Here is a 17771-nt window from a genome sequence, read left to right as displayed (position 1 = left end):
AGACATTCATGCAAATGCATCCCTAGCCCTTTTCTTTACAACCAACTTTCTAAAAGAAAAATTAAGAAAAGGCAAGTGGGTAGGGAAGCTGAAGGAACAAAAAGCGTTGTCTGGGTCACCCTGGTGCCCATAGATGCCCTGTTGCTGCCTAGATTCCTGCCTTGGGCTTGGGCAGGGGGTTGGACTAGAAGACCTCCAAGGTCCCTTCCAACCCTATGATTCTATGGATGTAAAGAATATACCAGTGATATAACTGGACATTCTTGTATGCCAGCAATCTGATTGAAAATGTATGAATGAAATATATGGATAGCTTACCTATTAACTTCAGAAAGGGTCTTGTTTGTTTGTCTGTTTCCTTATTTATTTATCAAATTGGTCACTGCCCATCTACTCCCACCAGAGGGACTCTGGGCGGTTTAGAACAAAATAATCACAAAAAACAATACATATATAAAAATACACTATAAAAAATTACACATCGCTAATAAATGTAAATAAAATAAAGTCCAGATGGCTGTGATCTCATTCAGTCTGTGTGTGGAAGAGCTACTTCAAGGCACTAGTCAACCCCAAGCATGACTATTTTCCTCCCTGCCCAGGGCCACAACTAGGGGTGGGCAAGCGGGGCATGTGCCCCGGGTGCCGTGCTGGGGGGGCACCAAAATGAGCGCTGGGAGGCGCCAAAATGGATGTGGAATCCATGTTTGCCCCAGGTGACACAGACCCTAGTTGCAGGCCTGTCCTCACCCCAGGCCAGGTGGCAGAGCCAGGTCTTCAGATTCCTCCGGAAGGCCAGGAACGATGGGGCCAACCGCACCTCCTGGGGCAAGATGTTCCAGAGGGCGGGCACTACTGCAGAGTAGGCCCGCCTCCTGGACCCAGCCAGACGGAATTCTCTTACGGACGTGGTCCTCAGCATGCCCTCTCTGCACGATCGGGTGGGACAGGTCTTGTTCTTGCAGTTGCAACAGTGGCCATGAAATGGGGTTATGTATGGGGATTCCATCATGCAGTACTGAGAGCATAGCATCAGTGGGATTAACTTGACAAGATACCATGACGAGATAAATGTTCCTTCCTCACTTCTCCACTCCTGTAGCTCTAAAATTAAATGTTCGATCTGATAGCAAAAGCTATACTAAAGTACAAAGCTGCTAATCTCTTTTTAAAAGCTTTCAACATCTACTGAAAAGAGTGATAATTTGTTAATTAGCACATTCTCACTTTTTTTCACATTTTTATGCCAGTCAGCCATTCAGTGTTTCTTTTTTCTCCAGAGGTACATACGTAAAATAAAATAGAATTGCAAGAACAATTACCATTGAAGCAATTACAAAAGGACTAAAAAAAAATACTGTACAAACACAAAAGAACATGCTCAAATTAGAAATATGGGGTGGGTGGGGGGACTTGGGATGATTAAGTGGAGGGAACGTTATTAAACAAGATTAAACTGAATTCAGTTCCATTACTATATTTTAATAGCAGTTTCTACAAATCTTATATTTTCAAAACCACGTTACTGCGTATTTACTAAATGATGCAGGCTATACAACGGGTGGATTCCTTGAAACAGAATGTTTTGTCCATTCAGCATGATGGACTTCTGTCTCTTTTGAATTCAGTTCAAGGGAGTAAAGACTGCTTATACTGTTCCGGTTGACATCAGTGCTGCTCCAAGGGTTTGTATCCTGCCCAGTATTTAATCTGTTCATCTTTTCTCTCTCTGACAGCTATTGGAGGATATTCAGATGCCAATGGGTGACGATCACTTTAATCTATTGATTGAAAAAATAGGATTCCCAGTTGGAGGTTTGAGTTATCTTGATTTTGTGGCAATATTTGAAGGTGAGCAAATACTTATTGCTAAGTAATACATTGATTCTTAGTTACCGTGCTATATCTACCACCTGGCTTTTTAAACTAAGTTGGAAATTCACTATTTTGTGATAAAAAAACAGACCAGGTATGTAATGCATTTGTCAAATTCCAGAGAAGTGACTGAACAAGGAATCATTCTGATTGTTAGCTGGGATCAGCCAGCCATGTGGTGTGGAAAACCCATGGTTCAGATAAATTGTGGTCATTGTGGGAAGTTGGTGGAGTGAAGATGCTATTAGCTCTCCACCAAAATTCATGGAAGGTACTGCCACGCTTGGCCCCCATGTTGATTCCATGCTTGGCCAAGGCAAAAGAGAGCGCAACAGCTAGTAGCGCTGGGCTTTTCTTCTGAACCAAAATGCAGAGAAACAGGCAGAGGTTCTGGCTGAACTACATGCTCTTCAGCTGGCAACTGGAGCAGCTTTCTTTCTTTGGACCTCCATCCACGAAACAAAAAAAAAGAAAAGAAAATCCACTAACTTCTGCCATTTCTTGTATCATGCAAAAAATAAGAGGGAGCCTGGTAGCACCTTTTCAGACTAACATTTTATCAAAAGGCATCAGCTTTTGTGAGGTGGCAGGAACTTGGCTGAAGCTTCTCAGAAACTCAACATGGCATGACTAGGAAGGAATCACTTTACTGTACAGAACTGAAGCCACTTCAAGGAGTTCATTGTCTTCTGACATTCCTCTCCTAGGAAACAGTAGCTCCACATACGTGCCACACATCTGGTATCTCCTGGAAGCACTTTCCACAACCCAGGATGATGGCTAAGAATGGCTGGTTTCAAGCCACAATCACATGAGTTGATGGCATCTAAAGATGGCTCTCTCCTGATAATCTTAATGAGTGGGAAAGGAATCATGAAAAAACCCCATGGTCTCCGAATTCCTCAAAGTAGCTTTGGAGCAAGATTGAAAGCAGACATACTGCTTCGTGCTCAGTCCTCTGATGCCAGCTTTGTCTAGAGTCAGACATTGTGGAGAATCATGCCTGGTTCGTATGTGGATGGGAAAAGCCAGGGTTGTGGGCTAGACTGGATAGTAAAAAAAAACATAATGGAAGAAACAGTAACAACCACCTTGGTGGTCCTGGCAAGAAAACTATGGATGTGTCCACAAGGTTACCAGGATTTGAGCTCAGCATGAAGGAGACACCAGCTTTTTACAGGAGACTGAAATTGGCGATATCCTATGCTTTTTACTTGAAGATCAGTGCTCTTTCTTCTCACCTAACCAACCGAATGAATCTGGATGGACAGATTGGCTAAATCTGGATCTGAGATGCTAAAAAGCTGGTCTCCACCTGCTAATTGATTCCTTTCCTTGGGATATTTTAATCAAAGGATCGGAATGAGGAATAAGGACAAACATAACTGATTCCTCATACTTGCAATGCTATTTTTATAAACAGGGATTCTGTGAAAGCCAAAAGGAAGGGTGCTGGCAATTCCTGGTATGTGCAAGCAGGAGAGACCCTCTATTTTGAGAGATGAGGAATTCACAGAACAGTTTCTCCTGGTTTGGCTTCGCAATGAAATGTTTAAATTGCATGCAAATATGTCTCAGATCAGCTCCTGACATATCTGCGGAGTTGTAGCCAGTAAGAACTGAAAGGATACCATTTTAGGTATCTTTCAAATTACACAAGGATGTGATGATTGAACTATTAAACAGCTATTCACCAGGTCTGAAAAGAAGAAAAACCTGAGATTTTCTGGGGTGATAGAGAAGGGGGGATTTGAAGTCAAGCTGAATTATTTTTAAAGGGAAGGGAATAATCTTTTCGATTTTCAAGGCAGGCAGGCAGGAAAATCTTCAGTATTATTTTAAATCCTGCTGATGGGTACTTTTTCCACTTCTCTTGTGTAAATCAGGCAGAATGTAGTATTTCCCAACAAGTTACACATTGAAATCAGTAGCTTCCTTGGTCATATGTTTACTAAGCTAAATTCAGGGTTTGGGCGAGAGGATCCAATTGCTTCTCTTAGGTGGGCAGCAACTCCCCTGGATGCCCACTGACATAATTTCACAGCATTCTGGGAATATGAAAAACAACAAGATTATTTGAAATAGCAAGGACATGGGTTTTCTCCCCAACGATCAACAAATTGAGTGTTGGAAGCAAATACACACATGTGCACATGTGCACACAGATGCACACCCATTTTCCTATGCAAGCTTGATTTTCTAATGTCATCACTACATGAAAATAATCCACTGAGCACCAGCAACCTTATTGCTCCCATAACATACCCAGTTCTAAGCTTGTTCTCTGAATGTTAGAGGTTGTTGTTTGTATCTTCATTTTACTATTAGTTATACTTCTTGTACTGTTAGCAGTCTTAATTGTGCTCAGTCTTACAGAGTTCCTGTTAGCAACCATAGATCACACTGTAAGGACATTGGCACAGGAACAAGATCCTTCTTTAAGAAAAATCACACCACACCAATTAGCAAGAAATTGTATACATACAACAGTTAAGGCTGTGCGTTTAAAAGAAAAAACAATTAGGCTGCACAACACAGTCAAAAGATGCATTTTACAACATCCATTAGCTGAAACAAAGCAACCTTTTGCCAAGCACTAAAACTGCACATCTTTTGCAGAGCTGCTTTGAAAGAGTTCCCAGATTTCTGCACTGGACAAATGCTTCCACTTCAACGTTTTCTTTCTCCATTCATGTCCCCGCTGCACTAGGGCAAAGGTGTCTGTAGGGAGGGGATAAAGAATACCAAACCGTGTGATTGAAGTCCTGCCTCAATTTTATAGGTGTCTCCTCTAGGGGAATTGTCCTGCAGGGAGAAAGGCTACTGTGGGTGATGTGGGAATCTCCATCTCTCCCTATGTTGCACAAAAGCCATTTGCAGGAGACAACCAGGAGTTCAGGATTCCTGCCTTGTCCTTCATGGATCAAACCTGTCCTTCATGGATGGCTAAGTGGGGGACCTTCATTGGTCCCCCTCTTAGCCATGCAAAGAACAGGTTTGGGCAACCCATATCTTTCTTCCTTGGGGAGAGTGCAGAGGACTTTGGTTCCAAGTGGCACAGCTGCCTCATCTCACATGGTTCTTCTGAGGGAAGACACTAGGTGTCACAGAGAGAGCCACCCCACCCTTGTAGGTGTACAGGAGTTAATGTCTTCAGTTTATGAGCTCCATCCAAGGAATTAGGTGAGAGTCTATATATATACTGTATTTGCTGGATGCAGATGTACACACACACACACACACACACACAGGATTTCTGTGAAAGATCTGGAGCAGAGAAGCTACCTGCGTGTTCTTTGATGCCCCACAGAACCCCTGAGGAATTAGGTGAGCGCTCTCTGCCCCTTTGCCTGGTGCTGAAGCCCCCAGCAAGACACCCACCGAGAAGCAAGGCAGGCCCCTTTATTGAGACTGCCTGGACTCAGCATGGAAGCTAAGCTGGGTCAGGAGGAGTCTGACAGTCCCTGTCAGAAACAGTCCCGGACACCAGTCCAGTCCGTGCTCCAGGCCGGGGGAGGTGAACCCAGACCGAATTTCCAAAGGGGGCTTCCTCCCCATCCCCCCATCCCAAATCCATCCCCCCAACGTGGACTGAAAAGGGCGGATCTGACTTGCAGCCCCCTCCCGCCCTCATCCTTGGCATTAATTTAAAAATAATTAGCGTGAGAGTAGCAGCAAACGCACCCCAGAAGTGATTCCTCTTTCTGGCTCCCTTTCTTGCTGATACCAGAGAGTTCCCCCCCCCCCCGAGGTAACAGCCAACGTTTTGCATAAGAGCAAAGACAGTTTCTCAAGTTAATAGGAGCTTTAATAAAAAATAAAAAGAGATACTGCGTTGAAATTTACACATTCACTGGATAAAATATAATCAAGCTGGCGGATATTTGATAAAAGCCATGCTGAACAGAGAATTCAACATTAATAGCCAAGTAGAGACGAGAATCAGTTTGGAAGGAATAACCTGTTAAAACGTCCTCTCGGCCCATCCAACGAACAACAAGGATATGCTCAAAATGGGGTGAGCATGGCTATGATCTTGATATTTTTTTGACACCCCCCCTTCCCAAGCATATAGGTTAGGTTAAGAGATAGTAATGGGCCCATCTAATCAGTTTCATAGCTCTGTAGGGATTTAAACATGACTCTCCTACATTCAACACATTAATCAACACGCGCTGCAGTTCTAATGTCACTTATTCAAATCTACCTTATGGAAAATGCTAACACGGATCGTTATTGATATAATTATTTCAGATTCCAGATTGTGTGGACCCTGTTCAAATCAACGAGTCAATGCTAGCAAATGCCACTTCATGTCTGCTGAAGAGTGTCTCAGCCAGTATAGTGATAAGCTTGCAGAAGAATATGGGGTAATTGCATTCAGATTTCTCATTGTTATTAATTTTGTTTGTTTATATAGCTACCTTTATATTTATACAGCAGTGATCCTGGGCTCTATCAGAATGGTATATACAGTCCACCTTCCTATAAGCCACCCAGAGTCTACTGGAGTGAGTGACCATAACAAATTTTATGAAATGAATGAATAAGTGAGCTCTCTGATCAGAGCAGTACGAATGTTACGTTATGTAATGTTCCTGGGTACAAGGTTTTTACATGACTTCCACCCATGTTGTATGTGTGAGAATTCCATATTTTCACATCGTGTATATCCCGTATGGTGTTTTTACTTATGGTGACCACCAGGATGAAAACTAAAAACCAGCAATATAATATACAAAATAGACCTATTTGTACCATAATTTACTTCTGTGGAACAAGTGTGTGCACACAACCAGTTGCTACAAAGACCGAATGATATAGAAGGGACCTCCAGGGTTTTCCATTCCTTCTTCTAAACTCTTCTCCCCATTGTAGATTCAGATATGCTCCACACTGAGTTAAGTTTAAAAACAACCCTACAGATTATCTTATATATTTTTTGAACAGTTTGGCTGTATGTTGATGGAATGTTCAATTCCATCAACATACAGAACATTTTACAGAACATTTTCTCCATAAGCTATGGAGACAAGGAAAACAGGAGTCTCCTGAATTACCTTGACCATCTTTTCCTGGTCTCAGTGGTCTCTGAGCCCTATATGATCAAATTCACAGCAGTAATTTCTTGCCAAGGGATCTTTCTTATCACTTCATTCCGGGGTTTCAAGATGTTCCAGTGTTTATGAGGCAAGAAGAGTAGCATCTCAATACAAGCATTGGAAGAGAAGCAAAGTTTGGCTGGCATTGATTGGATTGATGCTCCACACTGTTAAGGAGCAAATGCTGTGAATTAAATATGCATGTAAAGATGATATATAAACAAACACCTCAAACTTTTCCGAGTTAAAGTTTACCGTATAGTTTACGGTTGGAGGGAATCTTTCATGTACTATTCAAGTAGAATCTGCTTTCTATATGTGCAGTGTAGCTATCTGAGATGATGCTACATCATTTTATAAAGGATAATTCAATGTTTTTCAAACTTGGCAACTTTAAGATATGTGTACTTCAACCCCCAGAATTCCCCAGCCAGTACACACATCTTAAAGTTGCCAAGTTTGAAAAACATTGGGATAAACTATCAGCTAAATGTTTACCAAATCATGTTTAGGTTCATCTTGTTTGCATATCACGGGCTCAACTATGCAATTTTTAAAATAATTTATCAGGTGCTCAAGTCAAATTAACTAGAAGGAATATAATAGACTATTAAAAAGCATTTTCAATTTTTGAATATCCAGGATAGATGGTTGTCCAAACTGGCTTTGAAAAAAACAACATTCAGATTTGCTATATGACCTATTCCCTAAATAGTTTTAAATTTACCTTTTATGCAAATAATCTAGCAAAAAGATTATTTTTAAAAAATTCTTTTAGCTGAAGAGTTAATGCATTAATGTAGTTTCTCTAAATGGAAAAAAAAAAGTTTGATCCAATTTTGATACTCAGTTGGATATTCCCTACTAGGATGCATACATTGCCTTCCGTAAAATAGATAGGAACAATGATGGTGTAATCACAACGCTTGATTTCCGACGCCTGCTGGACAGTTTGATGATCAGCTTAACAGATGACGAATACGTGCGTCTTCTTGGTATCTTGGGAATGAGTGAGTCCTCTACCCTGAATTATCCAGAATTCCTTCAGTTGTTCCAAGCTCATGCAACTAAAGAGATGCGTCCTTGGCTGACCTCAACTTACAAGTAAGAAAAATAGCAAATTGGTTTATTTTGATTTACATTATCATTACATTAGTCTGAAACAAATCAATGTGGGATGCAAGAAATGTCATGTAGGGTACTAAGATATCAGGTAATTTAGGATACAAAATATTTCAGGATAGAATCAGAAAATCATTTTGTTCTTTTTGGTAGGAAATTAAGTATATTTGACAGTGTATTAACAAGTGAATGAATAAATCTTGGCTCTTTAAAGACCTATCAATAGGTTTAAAAATCAAGCATTTCCACAATTACCTTTTTCAGCCATCTTACAGATAGAATTTTTAAAAATAATTGTCAGCCCCACCAAGTAGACCAGACCAAGAATCAACTCCACAGGAAGGGTTGTTGGAGTTCGTGCAGCAATGTGCAGAGTGCTGGAAAGCGTCTGGCGTGAGCGCTCAGAAAGAAGACGCCAGGCATTTCAGCAAAAAGTTGTATTCAAAGAAAAACAGAACATAAAGTTTCTCATCCAGATTCCTGGATGGGGTTCAAAAGCTTCTTAAATACAAAAGAGCATATTTACACTTGTAAAAAAACACACACACACACACACACACACGTGTGCTGAGCAGAAGGGTTGAAGAGGAGCTGCAAACAGGAGAAGCAAGGGGCAGGCTCTGGCAGAGCTGGTTTATTTAAATGCAAATCAAGCAGGGAAGTGGAGGACAGGTTTCAGTTTCCCATATAAGGTCATTGGACACTTAAACCTTGTTGACCAAATGAGGCCTGACTTTTTGACTCTGCCAAACACTTAAGAAAATGATTTGTTACCATGGATACCTGGATACCTTGCCTTTCTCTGCAGCTTATTTCCAAGCAGAAACAAATAATACCAACAAGGGTTAGGGCTACTTTTGTTGAGCGTGGCTATAACAACAGAATCTTGCAAGCCTGATTGTGCTGGGTCTCCTCCCCGTCTTATTCCCATGTGAATTAGTGAGGGTCTGTCTGTCTGAGCTTATGCATACTTTCTGCTTGTTTGGAGCTTAAACCATACTTTTCTCCTTGTCACTTTGATAATTGATCTGGCCTCTCTCTGTCAAGGTCAGTCATTCTAAATAGTGGCACAAATGTCATTCTAGGCATCAGCCATTCAAGTATTAGATATAGTCTGTTACAGTTGGGAAACTACAACTGGTTTAAAATGAAGATGTCAGACAATTTAGGGCATGATCCAGTTGGAGTGCCTAACTCTGCTCCTTTCCCTCTTCAGCCTCTACTTGGGTAGAACAAAATTTTTCAAGGAATGCTCTTGTGTCCCAGGTGTCCAAACTTTCACAGCCACGCCAGAAACCGTTTTCTCCCTCAGACGGAGAGACATGAGATCAGATGGACTTGTGTGGTTGATAAGGCCTTGTGGGTGGTAATGCCATGTCTGTGGAATAATCCACGGAAAACCAGTAAGAAAGCTTGGGCTACACCGTTTTTGGTTGTAGGAGTCAATAGATTTTTCACTCAAGATTTACATGTTCTACAAATCTGCTGCTTACAGGAGTTTGGGTTGGTGATTTTTAAATGGGTATTTAAAGTTCTTGTTTGTGTTTGTGTTGCTTTCAACTGCACCGTTATTTCTGAAAGCAACTTTGTTTTTCAGGGAAGTGAGATATAAATAAATATTTTATTATACACTTCTCTATGTGAAGTCTGAAGTGTAACCACTTGATTTTCAACATCCTGTAGCTCAGCGGTAAGGTAACCTAGGCAACCATATAAGAAGTTTTTAAAAAGTCCTTATCGCAGATCCACAGTAGTGGGAAATTGATGAGAAATCTAGAAAACCATGGCAGTTTTTTAAAATTCATGCTTCCCATCACTTGGAAGGGGGAGAATAAAAGTGCATGTGGTTGTGCTCTTTCCGTTGCATCCCTTCAGCCCCATCACCCCCAGGGGTTGGAAGGCAAAAATCTGCATGAAGAACTTGCTATCCCTGTATCCGTAGCCATGATTTTGAATTGGTTCTGTTGAAGACACCCAGTCCCAATGAGACCATCCCTGGAGTCCTGAGTACAATTCTGAGCAACACATTTCCAGAAAGATATTGACAGGTTAGAACAGAAGAACAGAGGAGGTGACAAAGATGCTATCAGACCTATGGGGGCAGGCTGAAAGAACATGGGGTATTCAGCCTGGAGAAAATAATTTGGAGGGGAGAGATGATGACAGAGTTCAAGTACATATAAGGGTGCCATAAGGACGATAGCCAGGAACTCTTTTTCATTGGCACAGAAACTGGGTGCAGCTGCCTAGATGTTGTTTAAATATAAGGACAAACTTCATCACCCAACTGGATTTATGCAAGATTTATGCAAGAGTGGAACAGTCTACTTACAAAGGCTGCGGGTTCTCTATCTCTCAAGATTTTAAAGAAGAAGCTGGACAACCACTTCTCCCAGATGGGTTAATTGGTTTTCCTACATGTTGCAGAGGTTGGGCTGGATGATCCCTTCCAACTCTGCAATTCTAGGATTCTGTGACAGCGTTTCTGCTTTCTCTTGGGCAGTGAAATGAGTAAAGGGAAGAAAATATAGGGCTCTGAAAAATGTTGCAAGCAAAGAAGATAGTTGAGATTAATGTTTAAAAACTGAGGAGGTAGCAAAAGATTTGCTGCTGTAAAAAAAGTGGCATGTCTTAAGGGGAGAAACTTCATGCAACCTTTTTTCTTGGTTGGCTCAGATGTAAAATCTAACAATCCTACCTATGCAGATGAGTGTTCTGTATTTACTCTATTGGATGCAAAAGTGGCAATGCACTTGGAGTAAGGGAAGCAATTTTTATTGGAAGCAATGGCTTTTCCTATGGGATGTGAATTGATAATTTATGCCAACTTCATCTTGCTTCAGAAAAGATGCTAGAGAAAAAGCGTAAATAGGTTATTACTTCATTCTTCCCTATACGGAACAAAGTTATCCACATGTATCCAGACCACTTTGGATATATATTCAACAGGTGGCTACAACTGTAAACTCTTATAGATTAATCTTGGCCTGAGTTGGCTCTTTGATTAAGATCAGGTTTATGTAGCAAGGTATGAAAGACCATCTGTTCCCATACCTCTTCTGTCTTCCTCTTAGGTTGCTCTGCTCTGTCCCCCTTGATATCTCAGGCTAGAGAACACTCTGGGTAATTGGACCCTTCCTTCCTTTACTTTTACTTTTAAGAGGCAACCAAAAAGTGCACTGTCTTAAGGTCTCCTTTGAGTAGAGCTCAACTAATAATTTTATGGGTACATCTGTGTTGGCTTTCTTGACAACAATATGGTTGCAGTTGCCATGGCCTTGTTCTGCAGCATTTCAACTACCACATTTACTTTCCATCCTTAGGATTTTCTGGTGGTTGCCCATCCAAGTACTGACCACATCAGGCCCTGCTAGAGTCAAGATGGCTGGCTTTAAATACTGAATGATTGCTCTTCCCAACTATTCATGTTTTTAATTTACTACTTTATTCATTGGTGTGCTGCTTTCAATGCATTGTTTTGAAACTATTTTTATGAGCTTTCCTCACTGATAAGCAGCTTATAAATTTTAATATAAATATGAACATACACAGATATTATATTCTTATGCACATGCTTATTTAATATTATCAGTGTATATAAAACAATGGTGTCAGATGATTCAATCATACATATTGACTTGTATATTTTTAATCTTTATATCTTAAAATCCTAAACATAAAAGTATCTTAGAAATTAAAAGAATAGCTTAATCTACGGGTGGCTTAAATGGGTAAAGAAACTGATTCCTTTGGTTATTCTATTTCACCCTAGTTTTGTACTAAGTGTGTCACTTAAAAGGTAGTGAAATGTTGCTTAGATAAAAATCAGCCTGAGATATTTAACCTCAATTATTTATGTGATATATAAAAGTGCAGTTAGGCTTTGGCATCAAGTGGAAGTTAATTTGGAATTGCTGGATTAGCCCTTGATCCTATTTGTAAGGTATTAAAACTGTGGCTTTGGACTGTGAGAGTTGTGGAGGAAGGGGCTGGCTTACTAAGTACAAATTAAAAAAAAATCGGTAAGACTGAGCCCATAGGAAAGAATAGGATATAAATCAGAAATAAACAATTCTGTGCAATACAGCAAAGATTGGGGAACCTGATAGAATCTGAATTTGATACAGCTACAAGTGGGAAGAACTTTCTTTTTATTCTCTAGCACAAGGAACAAAGTTCCCCCTGGGCTGCATTTGGATGTTGATTGTTCTTCAGTGGCCATCATTTTCTTTGTAATTTTCTTTGTCATTGATAGCAAAAGAACGTCACAAAAGAACAACTATTTTAATCTCCTTACTGAAAGAAAGGAATGTAAGCTGCTCAGAGTCCCTCTAGACTGGAGTGGCATAGAAACCGAGTAAATACATAAAATAAATTGGTGCTGCAATCTCAACCACACTCAACACTCTTTTTCTTAATGTTTCATATTACTGCAAGAAGATACACACCCACAAACACACAGACACTGCCTGAAGAGAGACAACCTAGTTTTCTCCTATCACCTTCTTCTACTTTGTTCTACAAAATATGTTTAGTGGATTGGCTGTTGGCCCAGCTGAAATCAGTGGGCGTCTTCTAGTCACAGTTATGGGCTGTTCTTTTGGTTTTAGTGTAATCCTCTATTAAAATAAGTGTGAGTCATAACTGTGGCTTCTTGTCTTGGAGCTGGGATGAACATGAGTGGCTTAAAGCTTTCTTCTCTATCCATCTCTCTACCCTACAGATCCAATCTTGTTTTTCTGTTGTTTTCCATCTCTCTAGTTCCACATTCATCCCACCAAGCTTCCAAGCATAGGTTTATACTTCAAGTTAACCCCCACTCACCTCACATATGGCTTGAATTCACCCAAATCAATAAGGTGCAATCCTTTATTTCTTAATTTACCCACAGCAAGCCGGGATGCTGTGGCACAGTCAAAAGAAAGCCCAAACAACACAACTCAGGAGAGCTCCTCACTGGCTGTTTAATATTTTCTGCCAGAAAGGATCCTGGCAAGATAGAATGATAAGCCAGCAATTTTTTTTTCTGGTTTCTTAAGGGACCAAGAAGCCAGGAATGTGCATCTAACTTAAAGAAGCATTGAGACCCTTGCCCTAGTTTGGCTGCTCCCTGCTCTGAAGACCACCTGGGCAAAAGGGCTGCTCTTCTGATAGGTGTTCAGCGGAACTTCAGAAAGAGCAAAGGCGGACAACCAGCACAGCAGAGATCACAAATAAAGAGATCTTGCAGCTCCTTAGTGGTCCTCAGTGGCTTTAGCTGATTTCACAGTGGAATTGCCACAGCAATTTTCCAGCGATCTTTAAACCATAATTTGCCAGGGTCACCCTGGATCTCATAGGCATTTTGCTTCTTTAGATCATTGCTTTGATTTACAAACATTTTCCCTTTAAATTTCAGCTGCAATTAAGCCATTTGACCAATCTGCATTTGCATATGTTGAGAAGGATTAAGGGAAGTTTTAAAGAGATTGTTTCTAATTTGCAGCTGGAGGAGGGTGGGAATAATTGCAAGGAAGTCATTTGTATGCAGATCTCTGAGGTAAGTCTTAAAAACTCTCTGTACAAAATGTAAAAAGAAAACAAACAAAACTTGTGGGATGTTAATGAACCCATTTAGAAAAAAATAATTATAATATTTTTTTGCTTTCTGAGACCCAGACGGATGGCAGCAGATGCAGATCTTGCTTGTGAACAAGCTCACTCCTATCTTAGCATCAAAGCACAGCACAGATGGGCTGACCTGGCTATGGTAAGATCCATATAGCTTTGAAACAAATGCATGTGTCTAAAAATGCTTTCAGGGCTGCATACAATGCTTAGCTTTGATGGCATGTGGGTTTTTTATTGTTTTTAAGAAACAACCCTTTAAGCAAGTATTTAACAAACATAAACAAATAGCTCATTAACAATCAAAATGAGTAGCAAGCTTTAAAATAATGTATTTCACTGTCTGATTTTAAGCTGCTGAGCTATTCAGATTTTTTAAAAGACAGAATGCAAGAGAGTATATATATCCCATTATAGTTATTTATGCAAGTACCTTGGTGGTGGTGGTTGTTTATTCGTTTAGTCGCTTCCGACACTTCGTGACTTCATGGACCAGCCCACGCCAGAGCTTCCTGTCGGTCGTCAACACCCCCAGCTCCCCCAGGGATGAGTCCGTCACCTCTAGAATATCATCCATCCACCTTGCCCTTGGTCGGCCCCTCTTCCTTTTGCCCTCCACTCTCCCTAGCATCAGCATCTTCTCCAGGGTGTCCTGTCTTCTCATTATGTGGCCAAAGTATTTCAGTTTTGCCTTTAATATCATTCCCTCAAGTGAGCAGTCTGGCTTTATTTCCTGGAGGATGGACTGGTTGGATCTTCTTGCAGTCCAAGGCACTCTCAAAATTTTCCTCCAACACCACAGTTCCAAAGCATCTATCTTCCTTCTCTCAGCCTTCCTTATGGTCCAGCTCTCGCAGCCATATGTTACTACGGGGAACACCATTGCTTTAACTATGTGGACCTTTGTTGTCAGTGTGATGTCTCTGCTCTTAACTATTTTATCGAGATTTGTCCACAGTAGTAGATCTGGTGGTCATCTGATGTGAAGTGCCCCATTCCAGTCCATTTCAGTTCACTGATGCCCAGAATGTCTATCTTTAATCTTGACATCAAGATTAAAGATAGACATTGTTGTTGGTGGTAATGGGACTGAAATGCAAACTTGATAGTTGAAATGAACCTAGCAGGCTTAGTCCATCAATCTCTTATACCCCAAACATTTTGGTAAATTGAGAATTGTCTGTATCGGATCCTGCACAGAATTTGTAGACTGTAAGTTATAGTGTGATACACTCAGGACAAGTTCCTTCCTGGCATCCTTCCCTCTTGCCACTCGGCCATGTCTCCTATATGAGTTTATCACCTGGTGGGATTGGCAGGGTTCTTCCTACCCTCTACCATTTTCACAGCATGTGTGGAGAAGCACAAGCTGAAGCGCAAGTCTTTGGCCATTTTCTTTTCTCCAGAATGCCTTTGGGCCTTGACTCAAATGCACTTTGAACCTAAATAAAAGGGGACCGCTGCATTTTGGCTAACACATCATGGTTCACTGTTGCCTACACCTGCTGTTAGCCCTTCATGGTAGTCCAGACCAGAAGCCCGACAATGAATCCTAGCTCTGTCTTTATTGTAAGGTTGCATTAGCAGAATCTTGTTAAGTCTGAAAGTATTCCTCCCCACCTTTTCTTTTACACTCTGGAAGACTAGGGAGGGTCCCTTCTGAAATGCTTCTCACGGCCCTTCTGCTTCTGTGGACTGAGATACCTTTTGCATGATAGTGTCTAGTCTGTGGCTCTTCCTCCTGTCTCCCAAGGTCATTCTCACATACCATTAGTTGGGGAGAGGGCAGAGAGAGAGGAAAAAAACCCACATAAACATTAGCCCACTGTTGATAGAATGATCTCACCATATGTCATGGCAGGGGAATCTACAGGGTGAGTCAAAAAAATCCAGTGGTGGCTGTGACTGTGAAGAAGCAGGAGTTGAATCACATGGTCATGGCTGCCGTCTTGACTTTTTTGACCCTCCTGACATGCTGTCTGATGGAGAGACATGGGAGAGGTCTTTGTCCCCCACAGATGATTATTAAAAGGAGAAAAATGATAGTGGGCAGTGATTTGAAGGCAGAGTCTTTGAGTTTACACTTGACTTTTTAAACTCTATTTTATATGGCCTATTGAAATTTTTCATGGGGCACATTCGTATAATTCATTGCCAGTTTCGAAATGATTCAGCCTTAGGTCTTAGAGTTTATGTGGTATATAGAACTTGAATTTTTGCAGGTTTATTGCTGAATCTGAGCTGTCTACTTATTTGCAGGACAGAGTGCCCTCTGTGTAGTTGATTAATTCTTTTAGAAATTATTATTCATTATTAATACTTTTTAAAAGATTTAAAAAGAGAAACAAGCGAAGAAGTAAAAGGAAAAAATAATTGATGCAGAGATATAGTATTAGTAAGTGGACAAAGAGGTCACTATGGTTGTACAGTTAATGCTCAGTATATCATTGATGGAAAATTAACCATAAAAAAGAATATGTTATTTTTTACAATAAGATAAGGACGTTAGAGATTTTTTAAATCTCTGAGTCTCCACAATTTTGTTATTTAAGAATACCCCCCCCCAAAAAAAACAAGAAAAACAAAGGTAGAAAGAAGAAAAACGACTAAAAACATTATAGGCAAATATTTAGCTTCTAACCTTCTTTGTTGTAGATCTACAGATACACAATTCTCTTCCTCAATTGCTGCATTCTCCATTCTGATTTTGAGCACCTATAATTCCTTGAGATCATAGAAGAAATGTTGAATTTTCTTTTTTGTGATTGTGAATAGAAGAGGGAATTTGTGTTTTTATGCTTTTAAAAGCTTGCCTCTGTTATTAAAGATATTTCATGTTTTAGCACTTCCATGAATATGACGCTGATGGAAATGCCATAGTTACGAAAAAAGATTTGAAGGACGTCCTCTATAGATGTGGTATCCCAGTAAACCCCAAAGAACTTGAAAAACTCTGGACAAGGTAAGGTTGTATTAATAGTATCCTTCCTAGCATTACCTGTGGACCTTAATATACATCAGGAAAAAAAGAGGATCACTCACTGTGATGTCTATGGGCTTATCTGCACTTGCCTGATTGATCTGTACTTCCATACCAGGCAAGGCCACCATTTTCGGAAGGTAGAAACAAATGATGTACTCTTCTGTTAATCCCCCACTCTCCATCAAAGTGACCTCAGTCTATGTTTTTCTGCTCTGCTTTTGAAGAACACTTTTCCTTTAGCACCCGTGTCCCTTTCAGATGGCAGTCTTCAGTTTGTGGCTGCCTAATCCCAGCAGTCCATTGCCTGCATCACACAGCAACAATACCCCTTCAAGCTGAGTCAATATTTACGATAGTCTGTAATACCTTTCATAGCTTCTTTTATCATGAAGGCGTAATAGTGCAATGGCTGTAATTCTTGCCTTGCGTATAGAACGTTCTTGATTCAAAACCCAGCAAAAATTTGATTTTTTAAAAAAATTACTATTGCACTTTCCCTGAGCATCCTTCTCTCTCTCTCTCTCTCTCTCCCTCTCCTTCTCTCTCTTTCTTTCTTGTCCAGTGATGCACCATTTCATAATGCAGCACTGGGCTTCTTTTTTAAAAAGCACAAGCAACAGTGGGACACTTAGGGAACGAACAATATAATTTTTTTAAAAGGAACATTTCTGCCAGGGTTTGAACCAGGAACCTTCTGTTTACAAGGCAAGAGTTATGACTATTGTGTTATTATAATAGGTGGTACCCAGTGATAAGGGTAACTAAAAGCCTTTAGAAAGAAACAGGGCAGTAACACAGGTTTGTTTTTTAAAGCTGTTTGTTGTGCCTGCATGTATGTGCATTTTTATCTTTAACTTTTTATACATAAAATTAGCTTTGTGTCTATATGAATATAGAGTCACATACTTACACAAATACACACACACTATATGTAGGTAGGGGGCGCAATGGCTCAGCGGTTGAGTCGCCAGGCTTGTCGATCGGAAGGTGGCAAGTTTGGCAGTTTGAGACCCGAGCGCCGCATGATGGAGTGAGCTCCCGCACTCGGCCCAGCTCTTGCCAGCCTAGAAATTCGAAAGCAC

At 40.5% G+C, this 17771-nt stretch overlaps 1 protein-coding gene across 1 annotated transcript in view; it reads left to right on the top strand.

The window, feature by feature from the left end:
- The window catches only part of EFCAB6 (EF-hand calcium binding domain 6), a 125597-nt gene that overhangs the window by 62309 nt on the left and 45517 nt on the right, over nucleotides 1-17771 (top strand). Inside the window, exons 16-20 of the mRNA XM_063308262.1 lie at nucleotides 1737-1851; nucleotides 6130-6245; nucleotides 7846-8081; nucleotides 13752-13848; nucleotides 16550-16668. Of these exons, the coding sequence (XP_063164332.1) occupies nucleotides 1737-1851; nucleotides 6130-6245; nucleotides 7846-8081; nucleotides 13752-13848; nucleotides 16550-16668 (683 nt within the window). The remainder of the gene's footprint in view (nucleotides 1-1736; nucleotides 1852-6129; nucleotides 6246-7845; nucleotides 8082-13751; nucleotides 13849-16549; nucleotides 16669-17771) is intronic.

The sequence above is a fragment of the Candoia aspera genome, chromosome 7 (assembly GCF_035149785.1).
Source record: "Candoia aspera isolate rCanAsp1 chromosome 7, rCanAsp1.hap2, whole genome shotgun sequence".
Lineage (NCBI taxonomy): Eukaryota > Metazoa > Chordata > Lepidosauria > Squamata > Boidae > Candoia > Candoia aspera.
Note: the sequence above shows the minus strand (reverse complement) of the source record. Positions and strands in the feature narration are given on the sequence as shown.